Below are 26,751 nucleotides of genomic sequence, written 5' to 3'. Positions count from 1 at the left end.
AATTGCCTAGCAGCTGTTCAACTTTTGTGGCCCCTGGGCTTGCTGCAGCTGGGGCCCCTCTTCCAGCAGCCTCAGGGAGCAGCTCCACTGCTCCAGCCAGGGTTAGGGGTGGGCGATGGGGGGGAGCGCAGGCTGGGCTCCCTCTGCTCTGCAGAAGACCAGCCTGATCAGCAGCGTTGAGACCCTGCTCACCTGGGTTTCTCTGCCTCCTACTGCTTTTTACACATACTTGGGGCTCAAACTACGGTCTGATCCTGATATTACTCTCTTGGGAGCAATCGTGGATAATTTTCACTACCCACTTCCCTTTTGGGGAAGCAATAATTAAAAAGCTATTCAGGGACTGGGGTAGAATTTATGGTGCAAATTTAGGTCATTTGATCAAGAGGTTCCCAATATATGTCCTCCCCCTGCATTAAGAGCTTCTTTTAATTTTCAAAGTATTCTAAAATCCACATGCATATTGAGATTATCTATGCCACAACAGGGTCAATGGTACAAGTTTGGAATAATTTGGTTCAGGCGTTCCTCAGATACTGTCTCCCCCCAATAAGAAGAAAATTTTAATATTCCAGTTGCTCTAAAACTGACATGCATAGTGAGATTACCTTGAACAATGGTATTCCACAACTGAAACTGAGGTAGAGGGGAACTCCCATTGAGATGAATGGGTCATTTCACACCACCCAGAGCTATTGTGTTAAACCAGTGGTTCCCAAACTTTAACAACTTGTGAACCCCTTTCACTAAAATGTCAAATCTCGTGAACCCCCTCCTAAAAATGAATATTTCCAGGGATTTTCTCCTTTACCTGAGTATAAATTATAAAAGCAGTGATCTTGGAAATATAAAATTTGTTTTTATGACATGCTTATTACATACTATTTATTATTAATTATTATTTATAATTACACTATTTTTATTACATTATGAAAACGGCAACACTCTTCCAAGATCTCACTTCCGTAGCTTGTATCACTTTGAATAAGCCTGTTATAAGACCAGGCTCCTATGTTTCATCAAGGAGTATCAGATTTGAAACAGCATGAAGGTATTTAAGAAGCCAACTTAAAGAGTTCCTCCTACATAAGCATTCAGGTCTTGAGTAGTCCAGGCAAACAACACACGTTACAACAAAGCTTAAACTTGTTCTTTATAATAATTTAAAAAACAATACTACCTGCCTATTTAATTTTAAAAACAGCAAAAAATATCCACCTCCCTTTCCATTTCTTATAAGGAGTCTTGAAGTTTAAATCTCCTCAGTGTGATAGCTATGCTTGCTTTGATCTGCTTAGCTCTTGGAAGTCCAGGGGCTCCAGGCTGCTGGCCCCGTGCTGTCCGGGGTCCCTAGGGACAGCTCTGTCCACCATTAGGGAATTTTTTCCCAAGAACCCCTTGTAACATTTCGTGAACCCCCTGGGGTTCACGAACCCCAGTTTGGGAACCACTGTGTTAGACTATTCATCTCTCTGGAGCAGGGGTCCCCAACGCGGTGCCCGCGGGCGCCATGGCGCCCACCGGGGCGTCTAAGTGCGCCCGCCTACTGGCCAGCGGACAAACATCTGCTGAAATGCCACAGAGAAGCAGCGCCATCCAGAGGCGTCGCTGCCAAAATGCCGCCTATTTTCGGCGGCTTTTCGGCGGCGACGCCTCTGGATGACGCTGCTTCTCGGTGGCATTTCGGCAGCGACGCCTATTGACGTTGCCGCTTGTCGGCGGCATTTTGGCGGATGTTCGTCCGCTGCCACGGTCCTCCGTGGCTCGTTGTCTGGCGCCCGCCAGACAAAAAAGGTTGGGGACCACTGCTCTGGAGCATCCTAATTCATCTGATCACACCCCACTGAGGTGAATGGACCATTCCACACATCAACAGTGCTCCTGTACTTCAGAGGGCTGTGCAGACCCCCTTCCTTTACACTAGCTCCCTGAAGTAGATTCAACGTCTGGGGCTTCCTGCTGTTCCTCTTGCTGCCTCCAGCTGGTAGATGTGCTCCTCACAGCCCATCAGTTACCATCCTCCTTTCTTCCTGTGGCCCATCCAGCCCTACCCAGGACATGGTGGGGCCAGGCGGAGGGCAGAGCTGGTAGCTAAAGTGGCAGATCGTTCCCATCCCACAGGTGCCCTCCAATCATCCCCCATCACTAACACCTCTTCCTCAAGAAACAAGGGAAATTAACTGCCCAAAAACATGGTTAATGCAGGTCTTGTTTACACTACAGCGCCTTTGCCAGTATAGCTATGCCCGCTAGACTCACCCAGGGCCGGCTCTGGCTTTTTTGCCGCCCCAGGCAAAAAAGCTTCCGGCCGCCCCTCCCCCCCCCCCCCCCCCCGCGGGGGGAGGGGAGGGAGGGCGGCCGGAGCCCCGGGGGAGGGCGGCGAGCCCCGGTGGGGGCTCCGCTCTCCCCCCGGCGACCTGGGGGAGGGCACCGGGGGGGAGGGCGGCAAGCCTCGGCGGGGGCTCCGCTCTCCCCCCGGCGGCCAGAGCGCCGGGGGCAGGGCGGCGAGAGGGCGGCGAGCCACGGCTGGGGCTCAGCTCTCCAGCCGGCGGCCAGAGCGCCGGGGGCAGGGCGGCGAGCCCCGGCTGGGGCTCGGCTCTCCCCCCGGCGGCCAGAGCGCCAGGGGCAGGGCGGCGAGAGGGCGGCGAGTCCCGGCTGGGGCTCGGCTCTCCCCCCGGCGGCCAGAGCGCCGGGGGCAGGGCGGCGAGAGGGCGGCGAGCCCCAGCTGGGGCTCGGCTCTCCCCCCGGCGGCCAGAGCGCCGGGGGCAGGGCGGCGAGAGGGCGGCGAGCCCCGGCTGGGGCTCGGCTCTCCCCCCGGCGGCCAGAGCGCCGGGGGCAGGGCGGCGAGAGGGCGGCGAGCCCCAGCTGGGGCTCGGCTCTCCCCCCGGCAGCCAGAGCGTAGGGGGCAGGGCGGCGAGAGGGCGGCGAGCCCCAGCAGGGGCTCGCCGCTCTCCCCCCGGCGGCCGGGGGGAGGGCGCAGGGGGGGAGGGCGGCCAGAGCGCCGGGGGGAGGGCGGCGAGCCCGGCTGTGGCCCCGCTCTCCCCGGCGGCCGGAGCGCCGCGCCGCCCCCCTCCAGGTGCCGCCCCAAGCACAAGCTTGGTGGGCTGGTGCCTGGAGCCGGCCCTGGACTCACCCCTGCTTAATACCCTCTTCAACTCAAGAAGTGTGTTTCAGATTCTTGCTTGCCCTGCCAGTGTGACATGCCTTCTCTGGCTTGTCAGATTGGGTTTATATCTGCTGTTGAATCACAGCGCCACTCATTAGACTGATTCCCAGGCTGGTGAACCATCTATGGTACATTGGTATAAAATTAATGAAACTCCATTGATTTCATTGGGGTTGTTCCTGATTTACACTGCTACAAGTGAGGAGAGAATCAGGCATAGGCACTGACTCTGTGGGTGCTCCAGGGCTCAAGCACCCATGGAAAAAAATAGTGAGGGTGGTCAACACCCACAGCTGTTCAGCTGGGCTGCCATTTAGCTGTTCGGCAGCTGGCATGGGTCCTCGGGGGAATGGGGGCAGGAAGAGGTGGAGTGAGGGCGGGGCCTTGAGGGAGGGGTGGAGCAGGGACAGGAAGAGGCAGAGTGAGGGCAGGGCCTCGAGGGAGGGGTGGAATGGGGCGGGGCAGAGTGGGGGTGAAGCACCCACCGGGAAAAATAAAAGTCAGCGCCTATGTATGGAAGGTAAAACAGGGTGTCTGGAGCCTTAGCCCCCATGTGTAGTCTCTGTCTACAGGGCATGCACAGAGGTGTCCTCTCCTAGTGAAGTGTGTTACAAAAGGCTATGGTTGACCCACACCAGTGGAGACACTGCAGGATCAAGGAGGAGGTGTAAATTGGGAGAAGTGTGACTCTCTCATCCTCTGCATGAGTCTTTGAAGGAGCCCTCCCATATATAGAATCAAATCCCTAAGGAAGGAAAAGGAAAGAGAATAGTGGACATTTTTCTCTCTTACCCTCCAATGTACATCTCCTTAATACCAAAAACAACCCATGCTTTTCCTCATCCCTCCCATGACAGGTGTTGTGGTGTTTCACTTTGAAAATCTGGTTACCCTTGTTGTGATGTTGCCTTATGGCTAGGGTGACCATACGTCCCATTCTGGCCGGACAGTCCTTTTTTTAAGCCCTGACCCTGCCATTCCGACTTTTTTGGCAAAACTGGGCATTTATCCCGTTTGATAATCAGTTGGCAAGAGTAAACTGGACAAATACACAGTTTTGCCAAAAATTGGTGTGCAACCCCTAGCAGGGCATGGAGGAATGTGCGGGGGGCGAGGGGGGAGAAGCGAGCGGCAATGCCAGCCTCACATAGGAGGGAGGGCTTAGGAAAGCAGCTTGGGCTGCTCCGCGTGCATGGGGTAGAGGGGAGCCTCAGGCTGGCCCTGCGCAGGTGTGCGGCAGCGGGGACTTGGGCCGCCTTGCGTGTGGGGGAGTGAGGGGGCCTCATGCTGGCCCCGCGCGGGTGGGCAGCGGGAGGGCTGTGAGCCGGCCTGTGGGGTGTCCCGTTTTCCCTTTGGGGAAAATATGGTCACCCTACTTATGGCAATTACAACAATGGGATTTTTTCCTGTACTCAGTCAAGTTTGGGTTTGATTAACGTTCTGTAAGCTAGTCTTACAAGACACCAGAGAGACCCATCCAAATAAGAGCAGAACTTGGGATAGGCAGCAAACCATGAACAGCTCTGTCAAGCAGTCAACATGACAAGCATTTCAGATGCCCCAGCTTTGGAGTGTCTACAGTTGATGTGTGGTTGTGTCTTGAATCTTCCTGTCTCACTTCCATTATCATCTTCCTGGAAATTATAATTTTTCATACAGATTTCGGGCATGTCTACACTACAGTCTTAAATTGACCTATGTTAGGTCAACTTACAGGGTATGTCCAAACTACCCTCCTTCTGTCAGTGGTGCACGTCCTCCCTAGTGGCTGAAGAGGAGCCGTGTGGGGGGCTGAGAGCAAGTTTTGGTTCAAGGCTTTGTTTAAGATGGCCTTTCTCACCCACCATCTTCTTGCAAGCTGGTGATTGACCCTCTCCTTAGGGCTTGTCTACACTGGCAAGTTTCTGCGCAGTAAAGCAGCTTTTTGCGCTCAAACTGCAGATGTGTACACACTGCCAAGACACTTTGTGCGCAGAAACCCCTCAGTTGCAGCACTGCAAAAAATCCACCTCGATGAGAGTCATAAGGCTACTTGCGCAGAGGCTTCAGCGCTCTATTGCCAGTGTAGACACTTGATTGCTTTCTGTGCTGTAATTGGCTTCCGGAGCTGTCCCATAATGCCTCAAGTGACCGCTCTGCTCATGGTTTTGAACTCGGCTGTCCTGAAGACATGCGCCCCTCCCCTTTCAAAGCACCATTTCTGACAGCTGTTGTGTGCTGTGCTGATCTGCTCCGGGACACAAAGCAAACCATTAATGTGGAATGCTCACGCTGTTGAACACAGAGGCAGAGGTGTCTGTGTGTGTGTGTGAGAGAGAGAGAGAGAGAGAGTGTGCTGTGCGAGAGCCCAGGGAGGAAGGCGGGGGCTGATGTCGAGGTTTCCCTCTCCCCCGCCTCAGGACTGGTTGCTTCCTGCCGCTGTCTGAACTTACAAGACAGCATACTGACATACTCTCTGTCCCCCAAAACACACGGTCTCTCTCCCCCCCCCCCCATACATACACACATAAACTCCTGTCACACACGCTCTCTTCCCCCCCCCCCCCCCCCGTTCAGTTGAAAAGCAGCTGGCAATGTAGTAGGATGCCCATGAAACAATGGGATTGGGAAACCTGCATCATGTGATGCTGTGCCTGCCCCATGAGCCATTGCAAACCCTTCCCAAAGCACCCTGTGGCCAGTTGCACAGTGGGATAGCTACCACAATGCACTGCTGTCTTTGCCATTGCAAGAGCTGCTAATGTGGATGCGCTCCAAAGTCACAAGGTGCACAGTGTGGACACGCAACAGGGGTTTAATTCCAGCGTTTTAATAAAAGTGATATAACTTGTGGCGCAGAAACTTAACAGTGTAGACGTACCCTTAGTCAGGATCTCTCCAAGAGGCCTAAAGGTGCTGGTGCCTTTGTCTTGTTAGGTGAAAGAGAGACAACTTGGGGTTCTTTGCCACTTTCTTTTATAGTCCAGTGAACCTTTGAAGTGGATTCTTTTGAGGGTTACCCTTCAAAGTAAAGTTTATTCAAGCAGTAAAGAAGGAGACATGGAGTCTGGTGGTGAAGGAGGCTTCATGCTTCTTTTATTTTCTCCACTTCTGTTTGCTGAAATCCAAACTGTTCTTTCTGTTTCATACCATCTCCTCCTCTTGCCTTTCAAGGACCTATTTACTACTTATATGTAAATTGAGGTAAACACACTTTCCTTTGTTGAAGATAGGCTTGTTTATCAGCTTTTGCCTAGGCAGGGCTTTCTGGTTTTGAACTTGTGCTAATAATGTCATATGGGGGGAATTCATAACTTTTCATATAATACTGATACATATATTTCACCATGATATTATTGACCAAGTTGTTAGTTTGCAAATGATACCTCACAAGGCATATTTCATAAAAAGATGATTACAATAGTGTGTAGGCTAGGGGTGGGCAAACTACGGCCCGCAGGCCGGATCTGGCCCCTCAGGGCTTTGGATCTATCCCATGGGATTGCCAGCCCCGTGGTGCCGTGGCCCCCATGCCGCTCCCAGAAGCGGCCGGTACCACCTCCCTGTGGCCCCCGGGGGCGGGCAGAGGGCTCCGTGAGCGGCGCGGGGCCAGGCCAGGGCCAATAGTGGATTTACCATGGCGCCAGTGGCGCCATTGCGCCAGGCCCACGCTCCAAAGGGGCCCAGGCAGGCGGCTCTTCTCTGCTCCCCGCTCTCTCTGAAGTTTGGCGCTGCCGGCGCTGGGCTTCTCCTGCAGCAAGGTAGGCTCCTCTCCCTCCTCCCCCGCCCCTCCCTGCCGCCGATCATCTGTCTCCCAGCAGGGAGGGGGAAGAGCTGAGCTCCAGCAAGCTCGCTGCTCCTAGGAGGAGGAGAGGCGGGGGTGGGGCCTTGGCGAAGGGGGTGGAATTGGGGCATGCCCCTCCAGCCATAGGGGGCACCCACCAGTCAACTGTTTATGGGGCTCGTGGGGGCCTGCGAGCGATCAGCTGTTCAGCCGGGGCGGAGGGAGCGGGGGGGACGATCAGCAGTTTTTTTGCAGAGCCGGCAGCGGGAGCTGCCACCGATCAAGGAAGTGTTTTTCTGGCTCTGAGTTGCTAATCAGCGTGGCCAGTGTAGTGTAATACACTACACCGGCAGTGCTGTTTAGCTGTTTTTTGGCCACCAGCCAATCAGCGAGGGGAACTCTGCTCCTGGAGCAGGGGCTGAGTGACCCCACAGGTGCAGCCCCGCCTCCTTCTCCTACCTGCTTCTTGTAGGCAGCAGGCGTGCTTTCTCTGGCTCTGCAGCTGAGTAGCTCCCAACCTTGCGCTTCAACCTCTCACCCAACTAAAGGCAGCCAGTAGCACCAGGGGGAGGGATAGCTCAGTGGTTTGAGCATTGGCCTGCTAAACCCAGGGTTCTGAGTTTAGTCCTTGAGGGGGCCACTTAGGGATCTGGGACAAAATCAGTACTTGATCCTGCTAGTGAAGGCAGCGGGCTGGACTCAATGACCTTTCAGTTCTATGAGATAGGTATATCTCCATTTATTATTATTACATATTTTGACAGAACAGTGGGTTTCAGCAAATCATAACTTTTCCCATGATACCTTACATGGCATGCTTTATATGAAATATAAAAAATATATACAAATGATGAATATGGGGCTTACAGTGCACAGCACGCCGCTCCCCCGAGGTATAGAGCAGTGGCTCTCAAACTTTTGTACTGGTGACCCCTTTCACACAGCAAGCCTCTGAGTGCGACTCCTCCTTATAAATTAAAAACACTTTTTATATATTTAACACCATTATAAATGCTGGAAGCAAAGCGGGGCTTGGGGTGGAGGTTCACAGCTCGTGACCTCCCAAGTAATAACCTCGCGACCCCCTGAGGGGTCCCGACCCTCAGTCTGAGAAACCCTGGTATAGAGTATCAGAGGGGTAGCCGTGTTAGTCTGGATCTGTAAAAAGCAACAAAGAGTCCTGTGGAACCTTATAGACTAACAGAAGTATTGGAGCATAAGCTTTCATGGGTGAATGCCCACTTCATCAGATGCATGTCTGGTATAGAGTGTCACAGCTAGAAACTCCAAGGCTTGGGACTTTTAAAAGGAGACTGGACAAAACATGCAGTAAGGATCAGCCCTGCATTGGCAGGGAGATGGACTGAGTCAGGATGAACACAGAGGGCTTTTCCCCCTGTAACTTCTGTAATTCCATCCTACTCTCCTGGGAGTACAAATTCTGGTACTAAAGACCTGGTGCCTGGATCCCATATTGCCTTGCACTGGAATTGGGAATTAGTGCCCTGACATGCAACTCCTCCTATTGTGCCAGTGTAGATCCTGCTGTTAGTACAGCTATTTGTAGGTGCCCTTGTGTTTAGCTGTACCTTTGGACTCAGTCCCTGAGTGTATCCCCACTAAACTGAGAGCTAAACTGACACTACTATCCTGCTGTGTGGATCCCAGTGTGCTTGTACTGTGAATTTTTGGCATGCACATGTGGCTATATTGATCTCTTTGTGCTGGTAGTGCTACTTCCTTGGTGTGATGATGACATTATGCTAAGATGAATCCTGAAAATAGTGTCCTGGTGTGATGGTGGTCACTCTGTGCTGTTCATGTGAATCTTGCATTTTTGTATGCTGTGTTGTTGTAGCCCTGTTGTTCCCAGGAAATTAGAGCGACAAGGTGGGTGAGGTAATATCTTTTATTGGAGCAACTTTTGTTGGTGAGAGAGAGAGACAAGCTTTGGAGTTTCACAGAGTTCTTCTTCCTGAAGAAGAGTTCTGTGAAAGCTCAAAAGCTTGTCTCTCTCACCAACAGAAGCTGGTCCAATAAAATATATTACCTCACTCACCTTTTTTCTCTAATGTGTATAAATATGCTGAAAATAGCCTCCCCCCCAAACTGGCAAAGGTGCTCGGAGGAGGGGGCGGAGAGGAGCGAGCGGTGGGCGGGGGGAGGAGCGGAGTGGGGTGGGGCCTAGGGAGGGCACCCACCGGCAAAACCAAAAGTCAGCACCTATGCCTCCAGCCCCCTGCCGTGAGTACCCCACGACCTGAGCCCACACACCCAGCCATTTGCCCTGACCCCTGCACTCCCCTCACGCCCTCCCGAGCCCCCTGCACCCCGCCACATACCCAGCCCCCCTATGTCCTGACTCCTGCACCCTCCCACATCCCCACCCCCACCCCGAGCACTAAATGGGAGCTCCTGCACCCCTCACACCGTTCTATTGTTAATAAAACCTGTGCAGCTATGTGCTGTGTCAAAGACAATTTCTGTGTTGATCTCCTGTCTTTTACAATCATTCCCCGGGGGGGCCCACAAATATGTTTGGTGCCAGGCCCACAAAAAGTTAATCCAGCCCTGGAGGGCAGGCAGGCAGGGAGCCTGCCCTGGCGCGTGCCGCTGCCACCCCGGAGCCGATCCAGTTAAGCGGCGCTGGGCCGGAGCCTGTGCCCCTTCTGCACCCCGCACCCCAACTCCCTGCCCTGAGCCCTCTGCTGCACCCCTGCTCTGAGCCCCTGTTGTACCCCGCACCCCTCCTGTACCCCAACCCCTAGCCCTGAGCTCCCTGCTGCACCCTGCACCCCAATCCCCTGCCCTGAGCCCCCTCCCGCATGCCGCACCCTCCCTGCACCTCTGCCCTGAGCTCCCTCCTGCACTCTGCACCCCAGCCGCCTTCCCTGAGTCCCCTCATACACCCCGCACCCATCCTCTGCCCCAACCCCTTGCCCTGAGCCCCTTCCTGCACCCCCTCCCATACCCTGCACTCCCTGCCCCAGCCCTGCATGCAATTTCCCCACCCAGATATGGCCTTCAGGCCAAAAAGTTTGCCCACCCCAGTGTAGGTGATGAATACACTTCTGTTTGGTCCAAACTAAACAGAGAAAGCATTTTAAACTGGATTAGGCTGAATCTTTTATTCAAATGTCCAGGTAACAGGATTTTTTGTATAGTGTAGATGAAGATATATGTGTAGTTGGTTCCACAGTGACTGACTGAAATCTAAAAATGTGTCTTCTTGCCTTCTGCTTTGCTAAATTCTTCTGATGGCTCTGGTCAGCCAGCTGTGCTCTGTACTGCACTTTGGGAGGAGTTCATATGACGGTCACTCTTTTCCCAAGTGCTGTATTAGAATTGGTTATCATTTATATTACAGTAGAAACTAGGAATGCCAGTTTAAGGATCAGGCCCTCATTGTGCTATGCAGTACAGAAAAGTAGCTAAGAGACTGTTTCTACCCCAGAGATCTTACATACTATTGGAACATTACTACCCTTAGGTGGTATTCACAAGAAAAATGACATGCAAAGCCAGTTTTCACTTTAAACATCAGGTGAGGAAAAATGTATCAAAAGACTTGATGAGAGGTTAGAAACCTTAGCCAGAAGCTGAGAGACAGACACAGGTTGTACTCCAAGCCCAGTGCTGGGGTACCATAATGAAATTGGGCTTGAGGGAAGTGCTAAGCTTATCTAAGGGTATGTCTACACTGGCAGAGTTACAACACCAGCAGTTACAGTGCTGCTCAGAGAGCGCAGAAGGGAAACCGCTGTTGTGTGTTCACACTGTCAGCTGCCTGTGCAATAGCATGTTCACACTTGTGGCACTTGCAGCGATATTCGGAGCGGTGCACTCTGGGCAGCTATCCCACAGAGCATCTCTTCCTCTTCTGCCGCTAAGAGTTGTGGGAAGGCGGAAGGGATCACGGGGCATCCTGGGTCCTGTCCCAATACCCCATGATTCATTGCTTTGCATCACAGCAATCCCTGTGCTTCCATCCGCATTTGGCACAATCTTTCAACGATTTGTGTACTGCGTGCTCTGCCTCTTCAGTCTGCAGGAATGGATTCTGAACTGTTGACCAATATGCTGCCCGCTCTGACTAAAACTATTCCTTAAACTACAAAGGCAAGAGGAGTGTTACATTGATCTTGTCATGCGTAGTAGCTACGACACGAGATCACGGAGGTGCTGACGACAGTGGAACACCACTTTTGGGCTCTGGAAACAAGCTCTGAGTTGTGGGATCACATCGTCATGCACGTCTGGGATGACGAGCAGTGGCTGCAGAACTTTCGCATGAGGAAATCCACTTTCATGGGACTGTGTGATGCGCTCGCCCCAGCCCTGCGGTTCAAGGACATGAGAATGAGAGCTGCCCTGCCGTTGTAGAAGCACGTGGCGATTGCATTGTGCAAGTTGGAGATTGCATTGTGGAAGCGATTAGTCGCTAACTAGTTCGGAGTGGGAAAGTCGACTGTTGGAGTGGACTTTCATCACTTCGAGATGGAAGTGTGCAGGGCCATTAATTGCATCCTGCTCCGAAAGACCGTGATTCTGGTCAACATACATGACATTATGGATGGCTTTGCACAAATGGGCTTCCCTAACTGCGGAGGGGCGATAGATGGCGCACACTTTCCAATTCTGGCACCAGACCACGTAGCCACTGAGTACATTAATGGGAAGGGGTATTTCTCAGTGGTTCTCCAGGCGCTTGTGGATTACCATGGGCGTTTCACAAACATTAACGCAGGCTCGTCCGGAAAGGTCCATGACCGATGCATCTTTTGGAACACTGTCCCGTTCAGGAAGCTGCAAGCAGGGACTTTCTTCCCAGGCCAGAAGATCACCGTAGGGGAAGTTGAAATGCCCATTGTGATCCTGGGAGACCCTGCCTACCGCTTAATGCTGTGGCTTATGAAGCCATACATGGGGCACCTTGACAGCAGCAAGGAGCTGTTCAACAATAGGCTGAGCAAGTGCAGAATGACTGTTGAGTGTGCTTTTGGCCGCTTAAAGGCCCGCTGGTGCTGCCTATATGTGCTGGACCTGGCTGATGACAATATACCTATGCTTATAGTTGCATGCTGTACACTCCATAATATTTGTGAAGGGAAGGGTGAAAGCTTCACTCAAGGATGGACCGCTGAGGCTCAGTGCCTGGAGACTGAATTTGAACAGCCAGAGACCAAGGCTATTAGAGGGGCACAGCATGGAGCCATAAGGATTAAGGATGCCTTGAAGCAGCAATTTGAAGCTGAAAACCACTAATGTTTGTTGCTATGCTCGGGAGTGCAGTGCTTGTAATGCTAGGAGGTGATTGTGATTGGTGCAGATGATGCAATATGAAGGTTTAAGATAATTGTCTGATGCTTTCCAGGGCTATGTTTGCTTTCAATTAATAGAATAAAGATTGCTTTCAAACCAGCCCAATTCTTTTATTAAAAAACAACAGCTGGAGGAGAGAGACAAACAAAAAAACACATCAGCACTGAGGGGGATTGGGGGAGGGGAAGGTCTCAGGAGGAGGTGGGGGACGGTTAAAGATTTGTGTATGTCCGGGGATCATATTCAACCTTCTCCTTTAGAGTACAATGCAGTGGGTACTGTACTTCAGCAGAGCTAAACTGCAAAGGGACGGGTGTTAAGTGCAGTGGGTACTGGGATTCCACAGTGCTGGACTGTGACGGGGAAGGAGTGGAATGCCGCGGGTACAGACTGGAGCCAGGAGGTTCATAAGAGTGTGTTGGTGGTGTCTGGGGGGTGCATGGGAAAGTGTTTTGTGACTGCAGCTGCAGGGGAGGGCGGGCGTGTAGCTGCTCGGTTTGCAGTGCTAGTATCACCTGGAGTGTGTCTGCTTGGCGCTCCATAATGTTTAAGAGCTGCTCTGTGGCTTTATTCTGGCATGCCGCATTCTCCTTTCGGTCCCTCTTCTCGCTGTCCCGCTGTGACGTTCCCCTCTGCTGTTATCCGGACCGGTGATCTGCTAAGTCACTCCAATCCTTGACTCTGGGAGCCAGCCTTACCTTGCTCTGCTGTGAGAACCCCCACTCCTGGGCTTTTCACACACAGCTTCTGGCATGTAAGTTGCTCCCAGCTACTTGCAACCGAATGACACTAGCCAGTATCTCCGGTCCCAGACACAACCGTAGGAACCCCCATCTTGCAGTGTCCAGTTATGCCTGCTGGACACTGCAAGCTTATATAAGTTCATCAATTTTCCAAAGAAATTGATATGTACCAGGCTTGTTATCCCAAGGAGAGTCTCTGACACGCTTCAAACCAAGCGCACTGCTTCAGGTAGAATAAACAAACAGATCTATTAACTATAAAGATAGGTTTTAAGTGATTATAAGTCAAAGCGTAACAAGTCAGATTTAGTCAAATGAAATAAAAGCAAAACGCATTCTAAGCTGATCTTAACACTTTCAGTGCCCTTACAAACTTAGATGCTTCTCACCACAGGCTGGCTGGTTGCCCTTCAGCCAGGCTCTCCCCTTTGATCAGCGCTTCAGTCACTTGGTGGTGGTGATGTCTGTAGATGTAGGTGTAAGAAAGAGGAAGAGCTTGGCAAACGTCTCTTCCTTTTATCATGTTCTTTCCTCCCTCTTGGCTTTGCCCCCTCTCCCCCCCCCTTCAGAGTCAGATGAGCATTACTGAGGGTATGTCTACACTACGAAATTAGGTCGAATTAATAGAAGCCGGTTTTATAGAAATCGGTTGTATACAGCCGATTGTGTGTGTCCCCACATAAAATGCTCTAAGTGCTCTAGTCGGCGGACCGCGTCCACAGTACCGAGGCTAGCGTCGACTTCCGGAGCATTGAACTATGGGTAGCTATCCCACAGTTCCCGCAGTCTCCGCCGCCCATTGGAATTCTGGGTTGAGATCCCAATGCCCGAATGATGCAAAACAGTGTCGCGGGGGGTTCTGGGTACATGTCGTCAGGCCCCTCCCCCTCCGTCAGAGCAACGGCAGACAATAGATTCGCGCCTTTTTACCTGGGTTACCTGTGCAGACAACATACCACGGCAAGCATGGAGCCCGCTCAGCTCAGCTCACCGTCACCATATGTCATCTGGGTGCCGGCAGACGTGGGACTGCATTGCTACACAGCAGCAGCAGCTAACTGCCTTTTGGCGGTAGACGGTGCAGCATGACTGGTAGCCTTCATCGGCGATCTGGGTGCTGGCAGCCGTGGGGCTGGCAGCCGTAGGGCTGCATTGCACCAGCCCTTGCCTTTTGCCTTTTGGCAGTAGATGGTTTATTACGACTGGTATCCGTCGTCATCGTACTGCAGTGGCTGTCAATCATGGGCACCTGGGCAGACATGCTCAGTCCTATCCAACTGTCTTGACAATGATGGTTATCAGTTGTAGTATGCTATTTTCTGCCAAGCGCCCAGTATTTGCTGCCAAGCACCCAGAAGATGCCGAGGGCTATCAGTCATGCTGCACCGTCGTCTTAAGATGTAAAAAATAGATTTGTTCTGTATTCATTTGCTTCCCCCTCCCTCCGTCAAATCAACGGCCTGCTAAACCCAGGCTTTTGAGTTCAATCTTTGGGGGGGGCCATTCTGTGTGACAGTTGTTTGTGTTTCTCCCTAATGCACAGCCACCTTTGTTGATTTTAATTCCCTGTACCTGTACGCCATGTCGTCACTCGCCCCTCCCTCCCTCCCTCCCTCCCTCCTTCCCCTGGTCCGTCAGATACTAGTTTCGCGCCTTTTTTCAGACCTGACGCCATAGCTAGCACTGGGATCATGGAGCCCGCTCAGATCACCGCGGCAATTATGAGCACTATGAACACCACGCGCATTGTCCTGGAGTATATGCAGAGCCAGAACATGCCAAAGCAAAACCAGGACCAGCCGAGGAGGCGATTGCAGCGCGGCGATGAGAGTGATGAGGAAATTGACATGGACGTAGACCTCTCACAAGGCACAGGCCCCAGCAATGTGGAAATCATGGTGTTACTGGAGCAGGTTCATGCCATGGAACGCCGATTCTGGGCCCGGGAAACAAGCACAGACTGGTGGGACCGCATCGTGCTGCAGGTGTGGGACGATTCCCAGTGGCTGCGAAACTTTCGCATGCATAAGGGCACTTTCATGGAACTTTGTGACTTCCTTTCCCCTGCCCTGAAGCGCCAGAATACCAGGATGAGAGCAGCCCTCACAGTTGAGAAGCGAGTGGCGATAGCCCTGTGGAAGCTTGCAACGCCAGACAGCTACCGGTCAGTCGGGAATCAATTTGGAGTGGGCAAATCTACTGTGGGGGCTGCTGTGATCCAAGTTGCCAGGGCAATGAGAGACCTGGTGATATCAAGGGTAGTGACTCTGGGAAACGTGCAGGCCATAGTGGATGGCTTTGCTGCAATGGGATTCCCAAACTGTGGTGGGGCCATAGACGGAACCCATATCCCTATCTTGGCACCGGAGCACCAAGCCACCGAGTACATAAACCGCAAGGGGTACTTTTCAATGCTGCTGCAAGCCCTGGTGGATCACAAGGGACGTTTCACCAACATGAACGTGGGCTGGCCGGGAAAGGTACATGATGCTCGCGTCTTCGGGCACTCTGCTCTGTTTCGAAAGCTGGAGGAAGGGACTTTCTTCCCGGACTAGAAAATAAGCGTTGGGGATGTTGAAATGCCTATCGTGATCCTTGGGGACCCAGCCTACCCCTTAATGCCATGGCTCATGAAGCCGTACACAGGCAGCCTGGACAGGAGTCAGGACCTGTTCAACTGCAGGCTGAGCAAGTGCCGAATGGTGGTGGAATGTGCATTTGGACGTTTAAAAGCGCGCTGGCACAGCTTACTGACTCGCTCAGACCTCAGCGAAAATAATATCCCCATTGTTATTGCTGCTTGCTGTGCGCTCCACAATATCTGTGAGAGTAAGGGGGAGACATTTATGGCGGGGTGGGAGGTTGAGGCAAATCGCCTGGCCGCTGATTACGCGCAGCCAGACACCAGGGCGGTTAGAGGAGCACAGCAGGGCGCGGTGCGCATCAGAGAAGCTTTGAAAACGAGTTTTGTGACTGGCCAGGCTACGGTGTGAAACTTCTGTTTGTTTCTCCTTGATGAACCCTCCGCCCCTCCCCACCCGGTTCACTCTACTTCCCTGTACACCAAACACCCCACCATCCCCTCCCCCCTTCGAGCACCGCTTGCAGAGGCAATCAAGTCATTGTTACTTCACATTCATGCATTCTTTATTAATTCATCACACAACTAGGGGGATAATTGCCAAGGTAGCCCGGGATGGGTGGGGGAGGAGGGAAGGAAAAGGACACACTGCAGTTTAAAACTTTAACTCTTATTGAAGGCCAGCCTTCTGATGCTCGGGCAATCATCTGGGGTGGAGTGACTGGGTGGCCGGAGGCCCCCCCACCGTGTTCTTGGGCGTCTGGGTGAGGAGGCTATGGAACTTGGGGAGGAGGGCTGTTGGTTACACAGGGGCTGTAGCGGCGGTCTCTGCTCCTGCTGCCTTTCCTGCAGCTCAACCATACGCTGGAGCATATCAGTTTGATGCTCCAGCAGCCGGAGCATCGACTCTTGCCTTCTGTCTGCAAGCTGACGCCACCTATCATCTTCAGCCCGCAACTTGCTCTGTTCATCCCGTGATTCAGCCCGCCACCTCTCCTCTCGTTCATATTGTGCTTTTCTGTAGTCTGACATTGACTTCCTCCACGCATTCTGCTGTGCTCTGTCAGCGTGGGAGGACATCTGGAATTCCGTGAACATATCGTCCCGCGTCCTACGTTTTCTCTTTCTAATCTTCACTAGCCTCTGTGAAGGAGAAACATTTGCAGCTGGTGGAGGAGAAGGGAGAGGTGGTTAAAAAAGACATATTTTAGAGAACAATGGGTACACTCTTTCACGTTACATTTTGCTGTTCACATTACACAGCACATGTGCTTTCGTTACAAGGTCGCATTTTTCCTCTTATATTGAGGGCCTGCCGGTTTGGTGTGAGAGATCACTCACGCAGTGCCAGGCAACAGATTTCGTCTTGCAGGCAGCCATGGTAAGCCACAGTCTTTTGGCTTTTTTAACCCTCATAACATGTGGGAATGGTTTTAAACAGCAGCGCCCTCATTTCCCAGATCAAGCACCCATTGTGTTGGCCATTTAAAATGGGTTTGCAATGTAAAAGGAGGGGCTGCGGTTTCCGGGTTAACATGCAGCACAAACCCAACTAACCCCTCTCCCCCCACCCTCCCAATTCTCTGGGATGATCACTTCACCCCTCCCCCACACCGCGTGGCTAACAGCGGGGAACATTTCTGTTCAGCAGAGCAGGAACGGGCACCTCTGAATGTCCCCTTAATAAAATCACCCCATTTCAACCAGGTGACCGTGAATGATATCACTCTCCTGAGGATAACAAAGAGCGATAAGGAATGGATGTTGTCTGCATGCCAGCAAACACCAGGACCATACGCTGCCATGCTTTGTTATGCAATGATTCCAGACTACGTGCTACTGGCCTGGCGTGGTAAAGTGTCCTACCATGGCGGACGGGATAAGGCAGCCCTCCCCAGAAACCTTTTGCAAAGGCTTTGGGAGTACATGAAGGAGAGCTTTCTGGAGATGTCCCTGGAGGATTTCCGCTCCATCCCCATACACGTTAACAGACTTTTCCAGTAGCTGTACTGGCCGCGATTGCCAGGGCAAATTAATCATTAATCATTAAACACGCTTGCTTTTAAACCATGTGTAATATTTACAAAGGTACACTCACCAGAGGTCCCCTGTGTGCCCTCAGGGTCTGGGAGCACGCCTTGGGTGAGTTCGGGGGTTACTGGTTCCAGGTCCAGGGTGATAAACATATCCTGGCTGTTGGGGAAACTGGTTTCTCCGCTTCCTTGCTGCTGTGAGCTATCTACATTATCTCCATCCTCATCTTCCTCGTACCCCGAACCCGCTTCCCTGTGTGTTTCTCCAGTGAGGGAGTCATAGCACACGGTTGGGGTAGTGGTGGCTGCACCCCCTAGAATGGCATGCAGCTCCGTGTAGAAGCGGCATGTTTGCGGCTCTGCCCCGGACCTTCCGTTTGCTTCTCTGGCTTTGTGGTAGGCTTGCCTTAGCTCCTTAATTTTCACGCGGCACTGCTGTGCGTCCCTGTTATGGCCTCTGTCCTTCATGGCCTTGGAGACCTTTTCTAATATTTTGCCATTTCGTTTACTGCTTCGGAGTTCAGCTAGCACTGATTCATCTCCCCATATGGCGAGCAGATCCCGTACCTCCCGTTCTGTCCATGCTGGAGCTCTTTTGCGATCCTGGGACTCCATCACGGTTACCTGTGCTGATGAGCTCTGCGTGGTCACCTGTGCTCTCCACGCTGAGCAAACAGGAAATGAAATTCAAACGTTCGCGGGGCTTTTCCTGTCTACCTGGTCAGTGCATCTGAGTTGAGAGTGCTGTCCAGAGCGGTCACAATGAAGCACTGTGGGATAGCTTCCGGAGGCCAATAACGTCGAATTCCGTCCACACTACCCCAATTCCGACCCGCTAAGGCCGATTTTATCGCTAATCCCCTCGTCGGAGGTGGAGTAAAGAAACCGGTTTAAAGGGCTCTTTAAGTCGAAAGAAAGGGCTTCGTCGTGTGAACGTGTCCAGGCTTAATTCGATTTAACGCTGCTAAAGTCGACCTAAACTCGTAGTGTAGACCAGGCCTGAGTCTCTCCAAGAAAGGTTGAGCAATTCCCCTGGTGTGGGCTCATGCAGATGAGTCATTGCATTGTAGCTTCCTTGCTGGACAATGGCTGTTGATGGGTTGTTTGTTTGACACCCCGCCCGGGCGTTGGTTACTTTCCTTGCTGTTGCCTCTGGGCAGCTAATATTTGGCTGATTCCCCTGACTTACAGCATGTTTTAGTGACAACCATACTACACAATTCTCATAAATTCATATGCATTAATGATACACCTCTACCTCGATATAACGCTGTCCTCGGGAGCCAAAAAATCTTACCGCGTTATATCGAATTTGCTTTGATCTGCCAGAGTGCGCAGTCCCGCCCCCCTGGAGCACTGCTTTACCGCGTTATAACCGAATTCATGTTATATCGGGTCGCGTTATATCGGGGTAGAGGTGTATATATATATGGATAGAAAAATGAGTTTCAGCAGATCATAACCTTTTCCCTAATGCCTTACAAGGCATGCTTTATAAATAAGATTGCGTTTATATGAAAATGAGGAATATGGGGGTTATAGCATGCTTCCCAAAGGTGTAGAATGTCACACCCGCCACTCCTTCAATTCCTGTTTTTTTGGCTGCGGAGTGCATCATAACCTCACGCAGAAAGTCCTCTTTAGTTCTTCGTGGCCGCTTTCTAATTCTGCACAGCCGTTCAGCCGGCGATAACAAAGGGGGAGGCTGGGCTCCCAAGGTCATCTCTGGGAAGCCAAAATGCAACATTTTACAGAAGCAGTATGGTTTGCAACACACAGAACACTGATTCAATGATTTAAAACACAGCCACTATTCACATACCTGTTACTAACTGGCTGACCCCAGGCAAGCACACATGAGCCACAAGACCCCCAAAATGGTGAGTAACTTCAGGGGCAGGGGAAATCAGTGTTTCTGGACTCTACTGTACACTGGACACGTGGCTCTTGGGGAGAGCCAGCACTCTGGGGGGGGGCCTGATAATCATTTCTGTCCCCATATTTTCCATAGGCTGTGTTCATTATGGAAGATATTGTGCTGCTGAGGGTGAGCAGGGAATCAAGGGAGGGTCTTTTCCAAGACTGCGGCTTCCGCCCTGGCCCTTACGCGGCTCGCCTGTGTGCGGCAATGGTTCCCCCCGCTCTCCCCCGTGACGGCAGAGTGGCACGGGAAAGTTACCGTTAATGGGGCAAGAAACAGCAGCTCTGCCAAAGAACCTGCGGCAGCGGATTGCCCAGTATCTCCATGAGAGTTTCCTGGAGATCTCTGAGGCAGATTCCCGTGAAGTGAGGGAGTCAGTCAACAGCCTGTTCCGCTGCTCAGACTAGGCATGTGGTGGTACGTGCATCATACAGACACAAGCCTGCTTTCTTCACTCCTCCTGCACCCAACAACTTGCTTCAGCGATTCCCAAAATCAAATCCACTTATCAGGAGCCTCCTCTTCTGTTTGCACTTCGCTAAGATCCGACAGCTGTGACTGGCTAGCCTGCTCTGGGGTAGAAAAGAGGTCCTGGCTGCATGCATCTCTGACCTCAGAGTCATACTCTAGCGCAGAAAGCTGTACGCCTCTTGTCAGGGTGGTTTTTTTACAGCACTGCAACTGCGCAGTTTCTGCACATTAAGTGGCTTGGCAGTGTGTATACCTCGGGAGTTACAATGCAGAAAGCTGCTTTACTGCGCAGAATCTTGCCAGTGTAGACAAGGCTTAAGACAATATGCTTGTAGGCCTTTTTTATTATTAACGTTTTTTCTCTCTTTGCTGTTGTTTTGAAGAATCTGGCTGAAGTCACTGTATTTTCATGCTGTTCACAGGCTCCTGAAGGGAAGTCTATATATAACAGGGGCAAAACCCGTTGGACCTGCTGAGGAAGTATGGTTGGTAAAAGGGGATGCTGTAACCTGGAGACCCAGTCTAAAAGTGGGGTGAACCATAGGAGTCCGCCTTGAAAGAAGTATAGGTGTGGGCCTGTCACTTGAAAGGGGTGCCAGAGAGAGGTCAAAGGTTCAACTCACCCTGAACCATTACACTAATATGTCCTGCTTTTTAAGAAATTATAACTTCACAAACTTTAATAATGTTCTTTCGATGTAGTTATTTTGCAGAAGCTACAAAATTAAAATGAAATATCTTTTCATATGTCTTTTGTAAAAACAATAAAAATCTGATTCATGCAGGAGTCTGGCACAGTGACCTTTCAGCTTTAAAGATCAGAGGAAAAAGGAGAAAGAAGTGACTGCGTGAAGGAGCAAGAGTATCAGAGAGAGAAAACAGCTAGCAGTGCAGCTTGTGAAGGAGCGAAGAGTAACTGAGAAAGCTAAAAGGTGAGTAGTGTCCTGTGTGTTCCATGCAGATTTATTGCCTCCTCTAAGAGAGCAACATTCCCCCATTCACATGAATGGGATTTCTGCCTGTAGAACAGCATTAAGAAACTGGTCTATTATTGACAATGTTTTCTGCAGTGGGAACCAGTTCTGAGTGCAATTTAACTGCTGGTGCTGGTTGACGTAGGGTTCAGTCATGCCTTCTACAATGGTGCTAGAAAATGGTTTTGTCCTATCAACAGTAGCGGTCTAGTACCAGTTCATGGGGGGGAAAGCTGCTGAAAACCATTGTTGGTAGTAGGTCAAGTTCATAGTGCCTGGGTGGGGTTGCTTTAAAGGGCTATGTTTGCAAAGGGACACAGTTACCTGGTTCACATGTGCAAATGTGTGGTTTTCAGGGCACATACCCTGCTTTGGAAAAACTGGCCCCAAACACCAAGGAACAAATTGATTTTTTTTTCTTTTTGGGCTATGCTCCTAACATGGTATCTGAAATTTTAATGCAGGCAGGTGCTGTCTTATAATTCTGGGATACAAACTCCACCTGTCTGCTTACAATGATATGGGCCAATCAGTTTAAAAAAAATCTGACCAATCCAAGCACATTTATTGCGGAGTTGTACCCACTGCTTGCAGAACAGAAACAGAGATAATTTCAATGTCCTGTTGTTGGCAGGGATAGATATAACATGCTGATAGGTAAAACCATGTAAAAAGTAAGATCTAGTCACCCTAGAGAACAAAAGCCAGTTTTAAGAGCCCATTCAATTAGCAGGACATCTAGATGTTAAGAAGGGTGACTCAAATTCAAATAAAAAGAACAGGAGTACTTGTGGCACACCTTAGGGACTAACAAATTTATTTGGGCATAAGCTTTCGAAACAAGTACGCCTTGTTCTTTTCGCTGATAGACTAACACGGCTACCACTCTGAAACCTATCAAATTCAAATGTTACCACTGGTCTGTGCACATGTAAGGCTAACAACTTCAAAAGCTCGGGGGAATAATGGGTAACTTAGCCATTTCCCTGGGAATGCAAGAGTGGATCCTGCAGAGATGAGCTAATCAAAGTGCTTAACTCATGGGCAAGGCTCAATCCTCTATGATTACATAAGAGAGGATATTTGAACCCAAACACAGCAGAACAGAGGAGGGGGAAGAATTATGTGGCGACTTGCCAGATTTTCTTACAGAAATGGTATATAGGCAATTCTCTGTAAGTACATGATTTTAGGATCTTATCTACTATTAATTTAATAACATCTTGAAAATAATTGTTCTTGCTCTGGTAATTGTTTTATGCAATATGTTTGCTGAAGGATCAAAAATGGACACCGTGTAGAGTCAAGCACAGGAGTTTATTACACACAGCGCTGGCGGAGTGTCATTTTGCTTATCAGGCTCAGAGACACTGCAGAACAATTAATTACAATAGATTATATAGGGTGCTCATTGGGCGGAGAGAAACGACAGGGATGGGTTTCCCAAGCCCCTGGATAGGTTCTAGCAGCAAGACAAGATAAGTACAATAAGCCAATGGTCTAAAAGATTACATAATGGCTCCACCCAAGGCTCAAATTAACATATTGCGGACATACAGGTAATTACCCCCAAACTATGTCTATTAAAGTGTATAGGTTAAATCCTAATTTTGGGGTCCACAGGAATGCGGTAGCAGCTGTCCCAGTTGACCCAACAGGTACATTCCTGGAGATTTAAAGCAAAAAAGCAGTAATTAGTATTTAACAATAACAATTGTTTATAAGTTTACCCTTGCATTTCTGTGGGCTAGGATTGGCATACATCTGTGAGGGAAGGGTGTCATAACTTATGTCAATTATATTAGGCCTCTCCCTGAACTCTGTCTGGGATCTGAGGGGTATTGTACCACTATCTCCTCCCTGCATTAGGGAGTAACCGTGAGGTCTTTCTCAGCGCTTCATGTGTCTATAACTCGCGATGAGGACGCCCAATTACATTCGGAGTTATGCTGACTCTGCTCACTGACTTAAAACACACAAGGTTATCTGTTTACCCCAGCTTTCTCTTAGCTATGTATTGTTCTTTGTTAGCTAGTCCTCATCTGGGCCTATATGAAAAGTTCTTAGCAGAAACCGTAGTTAAGATTTTATATCCACAGCAAATGAATTTTGGCCCTTCATTTGCAAACAATTATTTTTTAAATATTGTTTTGTTTTGTTGTATCCAAATTCAAAGACTGGATGCAACTTGACTCTGAGGGAAGTGTGTGTACGTCTAACAACTAACCATTGTTGTATGGAGTATATGTAGCTGTCTCTCTCTGAAAACTAATTCCACATTCTTGGAATTTAAACTTTGTTTCTGGGTTGATCAGAGAGGGTGTTTGTAATCCAGGGCCTGTGGGCTAATTATTTGGAATTACTGCCTATGTACACATCGGGTTTGGGGAAGTCTGGCAAGTTGTGTTGTTAACACACCATAATTCTGGTGAAATGGCATCCATTTTGTTAGGGCTGGTCCACACACAAGTTTGCACTGAAACAACAAATCAATTTTCATTCATGCTTTATAACAAAGTGTGGATTAAAACACACTTAGTTATTTTGGTGCAAGTTTGTGGACCATTTTATTTCAGAATAGAAGTGTCCTATTTTGACTTAAATTGGTTAAAAAAATGGCATAGGTTTGTGTCTACAATGATTGCATTGGCTATATGTAATTTCCCCCAAAGCAAAGTGTTGTGGGATTAGATTGATTTGATGTCGTCTAAATTCTTTAACATATAGGAGTGTATTCTGATCATACTACATGCAGACTTGTGTGCCAGTTTCCCACACTGTGAAAAGAGAATGTACTCCATAGGGTACAATTTTGATAGACTAGATGAGAGAGAATATTTTTGTAATTGATTGTTGTTGGTTTCCCCCCCAACCTCTCTTCCTTTCAGATGTCAACTCTACCAAGGATAGCAAAATCTAAAGCAAAACCACTGGTATCAGAAGAAGATGAATTACCCTCCTTTCTTAAATCGTAAGATTAATTTTCCATTCAAATTCTTTGGTCGACACAACATATTTGTTACAACCCTGTTTAGTTTCAGTGCAACAATGCATGTAACAATTATATGCAACAATGCATATTTGTTGCATATAATTTGCTTCAAGTTTGAGGTTGTGAGGCCATTCTGGTGCAGTATAAGTGAGACAAAGGGCTTTCTCAAGATCCCTGGTCAGAGGAGATGAAAGGATTAATGTAAAAAAGGGTTACTAAAAATGTAAAAAAAAAAAAGGTTACTAAACACCCCTTTCCCCACCTGCATACTTAACACACACAATGAAAATAACAAATGGCAAAATGTGTTTTAGGCCTTGTCTGCCCTTGCAAGTTGGAGTGCATTAAATCAGCCCCGGGCGCCCTAACTCCTGAGGTGTCCACACTGGCAAGGCGCTTAAAGCGCCTGGACTCCGTGGCTGAAGCACCCCTGGTTATCCACCTCCACGAGAAGCATAGAGCTTGCTGTGCCCAGGCTGGAGTGCCGGGGTATCAGTGTGGACGACATATTGCATGACTGTGCTGTGATTGGCCTCCAGAACCGTCCCATAATCCCTTGAAGTCAAGTGGCCACTCTCGTAATGGTTTCGAACTCGGCTGCAGGCATGCGGATATCCCCTTTCAAAGCTCTGTTTCTGACAGCCGCCATGCTTATCTGCTCCGGAACACAAAGCAAACCATTACTGTGAAATGCTCCTGCTGCAGAGGCAGGCGTGTGTGTGTGTGTGTGTGTGAGTGTGAGTGAGAGAGAGGCGGGGGGTGGGGGCTGATGTTGGGGTTTCCCCCTCCCCCCTGCCGCTGTCTGAACTTACAAAACAGCATGCTGACACACTCTCTGCCCCCCAAAACATGCTGTCTCTCCCACCCCATACCCACAACATACTCCCTGTCACACTCCATCCACCCATTTGAAAAGCACCTGGCAATCTAGTACTGTAGGATGTCCTGGAACAATGGGATTGGGAAATCTGCATCATGTGATGCTGTGCCTGCCCCATTAGGTCTTGCAAACCCTTTCCAAAGCACAGTTGCAGCTACTTGCACACTGGGGTAGCTACAACAATGCACTGCTCTCTGTGGCCTTGCAAGAGCTGCTAATGTGGCCACGCCACTGCGCTTGCAGCTGACAGTATGAACTCATGGCAGCGCTTTCCCTGCTGCTGTTTCTGAGGGCTGGTTTAACTCCTGGTGTTCTACATCTGCAAGTGTAGCCAAGCCCTTAGACTAAAGACTAACTACTAAAGTCCCCAAAACAAAACCAACCATGTACAAACCTGTGTGTACCACTTTAGCAAGGCCAGAGGTCTGCATGGAGTAGCGCTAGATCCTGCACTTCACTCCAGCCACTAACTGCAGTAGGATAAAAGGCTCTGCATCCCTTCCTGCTCATCTTCCCTGCTCATTTCCCTTTACTTCAGAAAACAGCTTTACAATCTTTCTTAGGCTCCATCTATACTTAAAACTTATATTGAAAAAATCACCCCCCTTAGCGACATAGTTATGCTGACAAAAATTCCATTGTAAATGCAGCTGTGTCAACGGAAGAGTGCTGCTGTTGGTGTAGTTAATGTTTGGGGAGGTGGTGTTCCCAAACTGGCAGAAAAACTCCTGCTGTCAGCATGCACGGCCTCTGTGCTTAGGGGACTGTATCGGTCTAGGCTCTGTAGTATAGATATAGCCTTACAGATGTTTTTTCCTCTTGCAATGTTTACTTTTGTTTCAGCTTCTCTGAATCAGAGGAGGAAGAGGAGGAGTGGGAACCAAAAAGCAAAGTGGCAAGTAAACGTAGGCTGCCAAAAAAAACTGAGTCAAAACCTAAAAAGGCTGCTGCTCCACGGTCAACTGTGGTTAGGAAAAGGACCAGGAAGACAGCAGTAAAAGAGGAGCCAGTAGGTATCTGTAAGCAGGACACACATAACTACTAAAGCTGTCAAATGCAATGGCCAACATTTTCCTACTGAGAGTTGTAGGTGCTCAACGCCTCTGAGAATTAGACCATACATCTCTTTATAGCCATGAAGTTTATATATTAATTTAAAAAAAAAACCTATCTACCTCGTCCCCTCCTTTAGAGGAAACAAAACAGCACTGAAATGTTATTTTGTTGTACTGCGCCTGCATTCTCTTCCACCTTTTCACAGCTCTGGTACTCCAGATAAATTCTTAGCACAATGGAAGGGATAGAAATGCTGTACGTGTTATACTACCATGAATTTAGTGTTGGTTCCATAGTGCAGCTTGCAGAATATTTTTCAGTAAATCTTTACCCAGCAGCAGTGAAGCCAGTTCAGTTTGAAGACCTAATGAGTATGTTTGAATGACTTTCCTTGTGTCTTTCATCAAATATTTGATACTAAAATATAAGAGTAGGGCCAAGAAATACTCAAGATTAGACAAAATTGCAGGGAGGGTATTCATCACGAGGGAAGCTACTCTGTTTGTAACTTACTCTAATGTGCTTCGGTATTCCAGCATGCATGGCCTATGTATAAGATCCCCTGTGTTTGGAGCTCCCTTTGTTACTGTGTTTGCCAGCCTTTGATCCTGGATCCCAAAGAAGAACTTTGATGGAAAAACTGGGGCACAAGCCAGTTGTGACTTGCCCAAGAATTCTCAACAACTTAGCGTAAGGGATGGAATTGGAACTCAAGAGGTGCCTTCTAGTTCCAAGCTCAGTCTGTTAGAGCAGTGGTTCTCAAAGCCGATCCGCCACTTGTTCAGGGAAAGCCCCTGGCAGGCCGGGCCGGTTTGTTTACCTGCCGCGTCCGCAGGTTCGGCCGATCGC

At 49.8% G+C, this 26,751-nt stretch overlaps 1 protein-coding gene across 1 annotated transcript in view; it reads left to right on the top strand.

Annotated features, from left to right (window-relative positions):
• The window catches only part of SRBD1 (S1 RNA binding domain 1), a 247,442-nt gene that overhangs the window by 8,649 nt on the left and 212,042 nt on the right, over window positions 1-26,751 (top strand). Inside the window, exons 3-5 of the mRNA XM_065401220.1 lie at window positions 20,786-20,932; window positions 23,863-23,945; window positions 25,690-25,855. Coding sequence (XP_065257292.1) covers window positions 23,863-23,945; window positions 25,690-25,855 — 249 coding nt within the window. The 5' untranslated portion in view covers window positions 20,786-20,932. The remainder of the gene's footprint in view (window positions 1-20,785; window positions 20,933-23,862; window positions 23,946-25,689; window positions 25,856-26,751) is intronic.

This window comes from Emys orbicularis, chromosome 3, assembly GCF_028017835.1.
Source record: "Emys orbicularis isolate rEmyOrb1 chromosome 3, rEmyOrb1.hap1, whole genome shotgun sequence".
In the NCBI taxonomy this organism is placed as follows: domain Eukaryota; kingdom Metazoa; phylum Chordata; order Testudines; family Emydidae; genus Emys; species Emys orbicularis.
The sequence above is the reverse complement of the archived record's forward strand: the minus strand, read 5'-3'. Positions and strand labels throughout refer to the sequence as shown.